Source organism: Oncorhynchus clarkii, chromosome 20, assembly GCF_045791955.1.
Source record: "Oncorhynchus clarkii lewisi isolate Uvic-CL-2024 chromosome 20, UVic_Ocla_1.0, whole genome shotgun sequence".
In the NCBI taxonomy this organism is placed as follows: domain Eukaryota; kingdom Metazoa; phylum Chordata; class Actinopteri; order Salmoniformes; family Salmonidae; genus Oncorhynchus; species Oncorhynchus clarkii.
The window spans coordinates 11,800,688-11,811,810 of record NC_092166.1 but is presented as its reverse complement, the minus strand read 5'-3'; the positions used below and the strand labels follow the sequence as shown (position 1 = coordinate 11,811,810).

Here is an 11,123-nt window from a genome sequence, read left to right as displayed (position 1 = left end):
AACAGGAGTGAAATCACCAATTAGATTATTTGTTTTTATTCCACTTATCCATTGGGTTCAATATAGCCTCTGAGAAGGACAACTTGATTATAGTAGCATTAAATTAAGGGATGAACACACTTAAATAGCTGCTTGTGTAACAAGTGATATCTAGAATCGGTTTATCCTCCCCAAACCCCAATGGGAGAAAACACAACACTAACCTAGATCAGCATTAATTAAGGGTCGGGAAAATCAAATTAACAAAGTGTAGTGCTTGTTATTACGCCGTCACCTCCTGGTGGTCAAGAGGAGCGACGGTAGGTGATGTGCAAATGCTGCATAAGTGGCCCACCCTCCATCGCCATGGAGACAGTCTGCTCAAGCTTCCCATCTGGTCTCAGCTGGAACACTCTGGAAATCTGAGGGAGAGAACAGGATTCCATCAAATCCTAATTACTGTGGTTTAACCAGAGTAGTGCACTTGACACCAGAGAGTATCCAATTGGAAGGGAGCTTGTTCAATTCTGTAACACTATTGGATCTGTCAATTTTGGAAAAGTTGACGTAACACATGTCAAGATCCAAAAGAACCAGAAAGTTGTAAGCAACTTGGCACAAGGTAGCTTCTAAGCCCAAGTCCTAAACTCCCTGGTATTTACAGATCAGGAAATAGCAAAGCAGTAAGTTGCTTTTGGACCAACCATTGAATATCTATTAGGGAAATAGGCCAAATTTTGTTGGATCGAAAAGAGTATCAACAGACTGGAAAGTGGCAGTCTCACCTGCTGTACATGGGGTTCTTTAGCGAAGGAGGTTCTGGCCAGGGCATGGGTGTGTAGAGTTAACTGCTGTCCAGTCAGGTCTCCTTCCTCAATCTCCACCAGGCCTGTAAAGTGAACTCCAGATTTATTGGAGGTTCGATCTCATGGACAGATCAATGCAAACAACTGATACTGTAAAATCTGTTGAACTAATAGGATGATGAGCAGCAGTAATTCTGGTGTTTTGTCACTGATTATTTGGACAAAAAAAAAAAAAAAAAAAAAAAGTGTTGGCATCTTTTGACATTTGGAGGGGACATTTGGCCATAACTTGCAAAGAGAGAGGGTGGAACTCGTTCTGTTTCTGCTCCAGTTCTAGTAGCTTTTCATCTCTTCTCTCAATACGCATGGAACCAGAACTTAAATCGAGCCGCTGACTAATTACGTGAGACTTCAGATTTGGGTTATCTGAGATTAGAGGTTCAGACCTGGTTTAATAGTATAGTTGAACTGACAGATGAAAGGTTGCAGATTCAAGTCCCACTTGGGCAACGCTCTAAATGATCTGAAGGGTAAGTCCAGGCTAGGTCTAAGCATTGAACAGTCTCGTACCTGAGTTCTGTGCTATAATGAAGGCTACTCTGTTGCCGCCTGGTTGTATTCTGATGAAGCCACACTCCCGGTGCATAGGTTTCTTATTCTCAGCATGTAATGCATTAAACCTGCAGAACAGGGGAAATAAATGTACACGTGATTATTATAACACGGTTCATCCTAGCCCGAAAATCCAATGTCGAATTTCGTGTGGGGCATAAATTAGCATTTGGATCAGAAATTTCCTCATGACCTCTACGAGCCAGAATGTTGAATACAATTATATTTGGAACTTACTTTACCGGTTGTCCGTGTGGTTGGTTCTTTTGCAGGTAGGAATGAGAGACAATACATCCACAGGAATGTTGATGTAATTATACTTTTCAAAGCGCTGGAAGTGCGGAGGTTTCTATCAAAGATACTGGCCAAACTTGTGCACGTTTACATGGTCCTGCGCAAGCAAATATCAAAGGCGGCATTCAAACAGTACAAGAACATTAGCCAGCAGGAATCCTCTCATCCAGAAGCATATTGTCACTGGAGATTTTAACTTGGGAGGAACCGATGACATTTTTGTCCAAAACCGATATTTTGCTTGCAATAAAACCCAATACCGATAACCAATAACATTTTAGTGGCCTTAAGCATTCTAGTACAGTTAGTTTGTTGGCCTTTACCCATGTCCCTATTACCAGTAAAACAATCAAACCAATTTGTTCAGTCTCAATCAGGATTTCATCATACATGTCAAGCAGTGAAGTTTCAGCTTTGTCCATGGCCTCTTCCTCGGTACACACTCTGTGTCCTTTTCCATCTTGTCCAGCTGTCTAACATTTAATGTAAACCCTGCTTGTTTGCGTCGAAGTAGAGGTCCTTGTACCTAGCATGGTGGCGACAGTAAAGGAGATTCTGAGAAAATGCCACCGAATTGCTTATTCACAGAGTACTTGTAGAGTGCTTTTGCAAGTTAACCCCATGGTCTGTGTCGTCAGTTTTGTTGAGCAGGCGTTTAAATGCCATGAAAGAGGGTATCACGTCTGCTGCAGACGCAGTCGATGAACGTATTTCTCAATTCAGTTGTTCGAGTGGAGCTAGGAGTGTGTTCAAGTTTCAAACAGGTTCTCAAATTCCATTTAAAATGGCAGCAGCGGTATGAGAACCAGCACATTGAGCATGCAATAAGGTTTTCCTCAGTATGAAATCCTCGTCGATCCACTGTGCTGTCAGACTCAGCATGCTCATGGAGCTGATATCGCTGGTCCAAATGTGAAGCTAATAGCAGTGACGACCATAGCAAGTAGCTCATGGATGTGGGTTTCAACAATACTGTGCAACTCCGGTAGGGTAACATCTGAAAAATAGCATCTACTTGGTAGTGTGAACCGGGGCTCGACCAGTCGGCGAAAGCCAACATCAGAGAACGGTTGATTGTCAAGGGCAATGATTTCCATTATCTTGGCGTTGATGGATTTCGCCTTTGAGTTGTCTTGCTGAAGTGTTCACTCTTTCAAATGACTGCTCGACTTGAACTTGTTGGAAGTGTGCGCTTAGTATTTTTCTGCTTTTGTTCTGTGTAGCGCAGTATTTTGTATGCCGTCATTACATCTACGTTATATAGGTATGCACGTCAGCTTTGACATCGGTATTAAGCTAGAAATCGGGCCAATGTTGACATTTATCTAATATCGTCAGATTCCAATATGCTTACCGATATCATGCATCCCTAATTTTAACCAAATTCTTCCAAAGTATCACCAACATGTATCCTAACCCATGATGCTTGACACCAAGCTCAAAGTCCTGGGTCTGGACAACACCCTCTGCAACTGGATCCTGGACTACCTGATGGACAAACCACAGGCTGAGGATTGACAACACCACCACACTACTCTTAGCACAGGTGTGTCTTCAGCCCTCTGCTGTACTCCCGGTTCACCCACGACTGACTTTGCGCGACACCAACTCTACTGAAGACACCACGGTTGTAGGCCTGATAACCAACAACGAGTCAGCCTATAGGGAGGTGGGAACTGAACTGGCATTGAGGTACCAGGACAACAACCTCTCCCTCAATAATCAGCAGAACAAAGAAGTTGACTGTTGACTTCAGAAAGCAAAGGGAACATGCCCGGATCCACAGCAACAAGACTGCATTAGTCAGCATTTTCCACTGAGGACTTGACATGGACCAATAACACCACCAGTCAGGGGTGCAACTGCGCTGCTACTTCCTAAGGCGGCTGAAGTAATTTGACATGCCATCCCCCAGTCCTCTCCCAATACTACCACTACACCATCAAGAGCATCCTGACCAGTTGCATCATGGCCTGGTACAGGAATTGCTCTGTCCACAACCGCAAGTCCCTCCAGCAGGGGGTGAAGACGGCCCAGTGCGTCACCCATCCAGGACATCTACTTGAAACAGTGCACGAGGAAGTCTCGCACATCATCATGGACCCCACACACACCAGCTGTTCACTTCCTTACAGTCAGGCAGACAGTATCAGAGCATGAGGTCTGATAGAAACTGTCTCTGAGCCTGTTGGTATCTACAAACTGTCAGACTGCTGAACACTTGGTCAGTCCAGTTTACCTGCTGAGTCTCTGCACACATGACCTGTACACTTGCCCCCCCCCCCCCCCCCCCCCCCCCCCAATTCCTGCCTTCCCGAAAATGTTTAAATATTGAACTATAAAATTGTTCCTGTATTTTATTTATTCTATTCAGCCATTTACTTTGTTCATATTCTTATCTATTGTTATTTCTTATTGTTGCATTGTCAAGAAGAAACCTGCAAGTAAGCATTTCCTTGGGTGATGTTTACCATGTAGAGAGCTTGGGACTAAGGTTCTATCTGCATTTTTGTCCAAATGTTATTGACAGCCTAGTTAAAATGTTATCTACCTATATAGTACTCAATCCCCATTCATGTTTGATAAATTCAAGATAAAAATGGCTGACACTTCAGAAATGTAAAGCCAATTATCTTAGAATCATCTTTTTTTGCAGAAAAGTTTATGTAATTCTACTTTCCTGTGGATATGTCTCACACACACCAACCTGCAAAAGGACCAACCACACGGACAAAAGGTAAAGTCAATCAAAATATAATTTTATTCATCATTCTGGCTTGGAAAGGTTGTGAGAGGAAACGTCCCTGACCCAAACACTCATTTATGCCAGACGTTGAATCCAAAACAATTAGTCATTTAGCTGACGCTTTTATCCAAAGCAACTTATGTCAAATGTATGCACGTATGACTATGTATGGTCATTACTGGCGCACTACTATACCAACTGAGCTAGAAAGGACATGATTTAAAAAAATCATAGCAGGCTAAGCGCAACCTTGACAGACTCCTTGTGTAGTGTGATTTTTGTTAGGCCTGCTGTACCCTAGTCAGCTGTCAGTCCAACTCACATGAAGTTGATGACTGGTTGGCCCACATGGGAGAAGTGCAGTCTCTCGTTGTAGCGGAAAGGCGGTATGGAGGAGAAGGAGCCCTCTCCTGGCTCATCGGACTCCCAGACCCCGAGAAGCCAGTCCAATGCCAGCAGTGCAGGGTTCAGCTCAGCTATGGGAGAACACAAGGGCTTCATATAGGGGACAGTCATTTGCGTAGGCCTAGCCGGACAACCACGGCGCGTATCCAATGTCGACGTAGCCTATGAGCACACAACAAAAACTCAGTCGCTTGCCACTTCAGCTCCACTATACGGGTCGCGTTGCTTTACTATCAATTGTTGCTAGTGGTTGTACTGAATGATCCTCCAATTACACAAGTTGTTTTTGTTTACATTGTGATAGTAGCTTCTTGACGTCATAAATCTTAGTAAAATAACCAGTGGTGTGTAGTCGAGGTCATATGCAACCAAAATGTACTTTATTTAAATACACAAAATAGAACGCGTGCGTGCCAGCCAGCAAGAATTGAACCTTGGCGATTCTTGAGCATTCACTCAGTCAGATGTTTCACTGGAAGTACAAATGTGAAGCATCTGCTTGGCGTTGCCACTCACTACCAAATATTCATTATTCATTTTGGTTGCCTATCCTGACGTGAAGTTTGTTCTATAGAAAGTATTTGACTCGAGCCACAGAAGGAAATTAGAAGGGGGGAATCCCCTCCCCAATAGGTCTCTTTGCCCTCAATAGGACACCCCCAGCACCATCCCCATCAACAGCACACCCCCAGCACCTCCACCATCCCCATCAACAGGACACCCCCAGCACCTCCACCATCCCCATCAACCCCTCAATAGGACACCCCCAGCACCTCCACCACCAACACCTCAATAGGACACCCCCAGGCAAGAAAATAGCCTTGCCGAAATCCCCCGTTCTAATTTCCTTAATTTTGTGGGTAGAGTCAAAAATTGTGGCAAACAGTCAAATTCTTTCTATAGAACAAACTTCGTCAGGATAGGCAACCGAAATTAATAATTAAAGTGTGTTATATTAAAACCGAGGGAGTAAAATGTAGGCAAGCAAGACACATTTTAGAACGACTAGTCAAATAAGACATGGAGAGATTATAAATAAATGTATTTGCCAAAATTCGTAGACTAATACACTTGAAACAAATAGCCAAACCGAAAACAGTGTCTTCGATCAAATGACTTTAAAAAAAAATGAAACGTGATCAGAAACCTCAAGGGGAGCTTTCCGGTACAATACCCGCAGTGGGAGAAGATGGCGTTAGATGGATTTTAGCCGACGTTATGCAAATTCTCATCGATTAAACATTTGACCTCAATACATTTTTATGTTTCCAAAACTATAATATGTTATGAACAGAGTGAACTACGTTTTGTAGACTTTATCCTTTGCCAAAGTTTTAAATTGGCGTTCTTCAGAAGTAATGCAAGGGCGAAATGACTTATTGCACAGCACACATCAGTGTAGACGTACCCTATTGGAAATAAGCAAATGTGGGCCTATGCTAGAACGAGCCAATAGGATCTCACTAGGTTGTGCTTGGCTTGCCCACCTACTTGCGTTTTATTTATTTAACTAGGCAAATCAGTTTCTTAATCAAATCAAATTCTTATTTACAATGACGGCCTACCGGGGAACAGTGGGTTAACTGCCTTGTTCAGGGGCAGAACGACAGATTTTTACCTTGTCAACTTCTAACCAGATCTGTTCTGCCAACACAGTACAATGTGTGGTTCTGACTCACTAATCCAAGGTTACGCGTACTACACGTACTATATGAATGGTGTGATAATATTGACCTTTTACAGTGGGGTGATTGTACTCTAATCGGGTGGATTAATTTGCTACCATTGGAAATGACTGGCCGTGGTCCATTTTGGGTTAGTTATAAAATAACTTTGGTTTAGCCCGAGAAAACAATCTCAGGACAGGATATAGCTGGGCGCACTTGCTACTAGGCTAATTCAGGACACTCATGCCTTGATGTAAGGAGCTGGCGGCAAAACGTTTGATTAAACAAGTCAGAGACAAACGAATGCATCAAATTACATATTTAAAGAGAGCGAATAGATACAATCCCTAAATCAACTAACTGGCAATAGTAAAACAAAAGTTTAAAACGATTGAGTCAACCTTAATCTAGAAAATGAATAGTGAAGTCGCCGGATGGTTGAAGTGTAGAAGGGCCATAAGGAAATTTATAAAATGTGTTTCTTGGGCCGTTATCGATATCATGAATCTAACCTTATAGCCAACCTACATAAAGCGCAATGTCGCAAGTGTTATTTATAAAAACTAAATAAAGTAAAGCTAGATCTATCGGGTAAAATTGTATCGAGTTGGTATGCTGTTGACATTGAATATACATGTATAGAGAGTAGGCTAAATAAGCAGTTCAAGGATAAAATGTTTCACTGTTGGAATTAGATTGTAAAAAAAATGCTTACCTGACTGGTGAAAAGGGCACGCCATTGCAAGGTTGTCTTATTCAAAGTATGTCATTATGTTAGAAAAGACCAATCTTTCGCGAAGCAGTGAAATGGTGCATATAATACTGCGACAATATTATTCTCAGGCTGTCATATTACTGACGCCCCCCTTTTTCACAGATGGATCTTCTTCTGTGGGGTTTATCGGCGGTTGGCATCCAACGTTATGGTGCATTACCGCAACCTACTGTACTGGAGTGTGGGCTAGAGACAGGGAGAAACGAAATCCTGCCAGCCCCGTTGCTCTTAAAAAATAGAACATATTTGAGGCTATATCTAATGACGTTCTACTCAATATACAATTAAACTAATTTCCTGTATCCCCTTCTCCCTCATACCAGATCTCAGCCTCTCATTTTCCCTCTGATACTGCCCACATTGTAGCATTACATGCTCCAATGTCTCTGTTTCCTGGCAATAATCACACTTTCCTGTTGGATCCTTTCCTATCACATTTAAGGACTTATTCAACTGGCTTTGTCCCAACCTTAATCTTGTAAAAATAGCCTCCTCTCTTCTGTCCCTTCCTGCCGTCCTCCCCTCCCTGACTTTCCTCTGTACTTGAAATAAACTCAGCAAAAAAATAAACATATGTTCACTGTCAACTGCGTTTATTTTCAGCAAGCTTAACATGTGAAAATATTTGTATGAACATAACAAGATTCAACCTCTGAGACATAAACTGAACATTTCCACAGACATGTGACTAACAGAAATGGAATATTGTGTCCCTGAACAAAGGGGGAGGGCGGGGGGGTCAAAATCAAAAGTAACAGTCAGTATCTGGTGTGGCCACAAGCTGCATTAAGTACTGCAGTACATCTCCTCCTCATGGACTGCACCAGATTTGCCAGTTCTTGCTGTGAGATGTTACCCCACTCTTCCACCAAGGCACCTGCAAGTTCCCGGACATTTTCTTGGGGGAATGGCCCTAGCCCTCACCCTCCGATCCAATAGGTCCCAGACGTGCTCAATGGGATTGAGATCCTTTCGCTGGACATGGCAGAACACTGACATTCTTGTCATGCTGGAGGGTCATATCAGGATGAGCCTGCAGGAAGGGTACCACATGAGGGAGGAGGATGTCTTCCCTGTAACGCACAGCATTGAGATTGCCTGCAATGACAACAAGCTCAGTCCGATAATGCTGTGACACACCGCCCCAGACCATGACTGACCCTACACCTCCAAATTGATCCCGCTCCAGAGTACAGGCCTCTGTGTAATGCTCATTCCTTTGACGATAAACGCAAATCCGACCATCACCCCTGGTGAGACAAAACTGCGACTCGTCAGTGAAGAACACTTTTTGCCAGTCCTGTCTGGTCAAGCGACAGTGGGTTTGTGCCCATAGGCGACATTGTACTTCATAACAAAAGTACGCATATTTCCCCCGATTTTCCATCTTCTCAACATAAAAACAGTTAAAGAGGAAATCGAATCCTATGCTGCCTGAATGGATAGTGTTTTAGGTACAACCGGTCCATGAGGGATACAAATGTTTCGCATACAAAGCGTTTGAACGGTAAGCTGAAATGACTAAATATTGCCATCTGCCGGCCTTTGGGTTAAACCTTATTAGTGTTGAACAGGTAGAAAAGATTAAATCACCCATTAGTTCTCAAAAAGAAAGGAGGACCACTCTTCATATAATTAATTAAAATGCCTTTATTTGTATGGCATGTTCAATGGAAACAAAGTTTAAAAACTCTGAAGCATTTCGGCTGCTCGGCCTTTGTCAGGGAGTAAGTACAAAGTTATGATACTACAGTCATGGCCAAAAGTTTTGAGAATGACACAAATATAAATTTTCACAAAGTTTGCTGCTTCGGTGTCTTTAGATATTTTTGTCAGATGTTACTATGGAATACTGAAGTATAATTACAAGCATTTCATAAGTGTCAAAGGCTTTTATTGGCAATTACATGAAGTTGATGCAAAGAGTCAATATTTGTAGTGTTGACCCTTCTTTTTCAAGTCCTCTGCAATCTGCCCTGTCATGCTGTCAATTAACTTCTGGGCCACATCCTGACTGATGGCAGCCCAGTCTTGCATAATCAATGCTTGGAGATTGTCAGAATTTGTGAGTTTTTGTTTGTTCACCCTCCTCTCACCCTCATCCTTCTCAATGGGATTAAGGTCTGGGGAGTTTCCTGCCCATGGACCCAAAATATTGATGTTTTGTGCCTTATGGCAAGGTATTCCATCATGCTGGAAAAGGCATTGTTCGTCACCAAACTGTTCCTGGATGGTTGGAAGAAGTTGCTCTCGGAGGATGTGTTGGTACCATTCTTTATTCATGCCTGTGTTCTTAGGCAAAATTGTGAGTGAGCCCACTCCCTTGGCTGAGAAACAAACCTACACATGAATGGTCTCAGGATGCTTTACTGTTGGCATGACATAGGGCTGATGGTGGCGCTCACCTTGTCTTCTCCGGACAAGCTTTTTTCCAGATGCCCCAAACAATGGGAAAGGGGATTCATCAGAGAAAATGACTTTACCCCAGTCCTCAGCAGTCCAATCCCTGTACCTTTTGCAGAATATCAGTCTGTCCCTGATGTTTTTCCTGGAGAGAAGTGGCTTCTTTGCTGCCCTTCTTGACACCAGGCCATCCTCCAAAAGTCTTCGACTCACTGTGCGTGCAGATGCACTCCCACCTGCCTGCTGCCATTCCTGAGCAAGCTCTCTACTGGTGATGCCCCGATCCCGCAGCTGAATCAACTTTAGGAGACGGTCCTGGCGCTTGCTGGACTTTCTTGGGCGCCCTGAAGCCTTCTTCACAACAATTGAACCGCTCTCCTTGAAGTTCTTGATGATCCGATAAATGGTTGATTTAGGTGCAATCTTACTGGCAGTAATATCCTTGCCTGTGAAGCCCTTTTTGTGCGAAGCAATGATGATAGCACGTGTTTCCTTGCAGGTAACCATGGTTGACAGAGGAAGAACAATGATTCCAAGCACCACCCTCCTTTTGAAGCTTCCAGTCTGTTATTCAAACTCAATCAGCACGACAGAGTGATCTCCAGCCTTGTCCTTGTCAACACTCACACCTGTGTTAATGAGAGAATCACTGACATGATGTCAGCTGGTGCTTTTGTGGCAGGGCTAAAATGCAGTGGAAATGTTTTGGGGGGATTCAGTTCATTTGCATGGCAAAGAGGGACTTTGCTATTAATTGCAATTCATCTGATCCCTCTTCATAACATTCTGGAGTATATGCAAATTGCCATCATACAAACTGAGGCAGCAGACTTTGTGAAAATTCAAATTTGTGTAATTCTCAAAACTTTTGGCCACGACTGTACAATGTCCACTTTTGAACAGCTTTTTCCAATCAACCCTGATTTGAAGAGTGAGTGGTACATAATTCATTGGACAACACCTAGTAAGCAAAACTATAGACATTCAAAAGTGAAATACTGTAGATATGTTATCAAAAATGCAACTCTTAGCTAGAAGCATCATAACCCCTAGAAAGATAGTTCTAACCTTGAATATGACTGGGCAAAGTGGTAAGAATAGGAGAGCCATCTATTTGATAGTACTGCACTCTCGATCACAGCAAACATGGACCACAACAGTCTAAACATAGCTGAGGGCAATAGAGCAATATGTCCATTAGATGTCAGCAAAGGGAACTATCACGACCTGACAGGAAAGGTGAGAAATCCATATCTTCATTTCAACCAGGGTACTTAGTGGCCTGTAGTTTGTAAATCCATATCTTCATTTAAACCAGGGTACTTAGTGGCCTGTAGTTTGTAAATCCATATCTTCATTTAAACCAGGGTACTTAGTGGCCTGTAGTTTGTAAATCCATATCTTCATTTAAACCAGGGTACTTAGTGGCCTGTAGT

General features: G+C 42.9%; 1 protein-coding gene across 2 annotated transcripts; it reads right to left on the bottom strand.

Annotated features, from left to right (window-relative positions):
• Positions 1 to 20: 20 nt before the first annotated feature.
• LOC139375897 (THAP domain containing 4) lies at positions 21 to 7,404 on the bottom strand. 2 transcript variants are annotated; one of them, XM_071117851.1, is made up of 5 exons: positions 7,225 to 7,404; positions 4,760 to 5,004; positions 1,356 to 1,465; positions 765 to 868; positions 21 to 401 (listed from the first exon to the last, which is right to left on the bottom strand). In XM_071117851.1, exons 2-5 carry the CDS (start codon positions 4,951 to 4,953, stop codon positions 285 to 287), a joined length of 525 nt encoding a protein of 174 aa, XP_070973952.1. In that variant the 5' UTR covers positions 4,954 to 5,004; positions 7,225 to 7,404; the 3' UTR covers positions 21 to 284. The 2 variants fall into 2 exon arrangements, with proteins under 2 accessions (XP_070973952.1, XP_070973953.1); XM_071117852.1 differs by having other exon boundaries at positions 4,760 to 4,913; positions 7,225 to 7,403.
• Positions 7,405 to 11,123: the final 3,719 nt, after the last annotated feature.

Excerpts from the sequence above, each read along its gene's own strand:
- LOC139375897 (XM_071117851.1), bottom strand. The coding sequence starts at position 4,953 with ATGACTGTCCCCTATATGAAGCCCTTGTGTTCTCCCATAGCTGAGCTG. Across the intron at positions 869-1,355 it reads CATTATAGCACAGAACTCAG|GCCTGGTGGAGATTGAGGAA; the intron begins GTACGAGACTGT and ends TTCACTTTACAG. Across the intron at positions 402-764 it reads AAGAACCCCATGTACAGCAG|ATTTCCAGAGTGTTCCAGCT; the intron begins GTGAGACTGCCA and ends TCTCTCCCTCAG.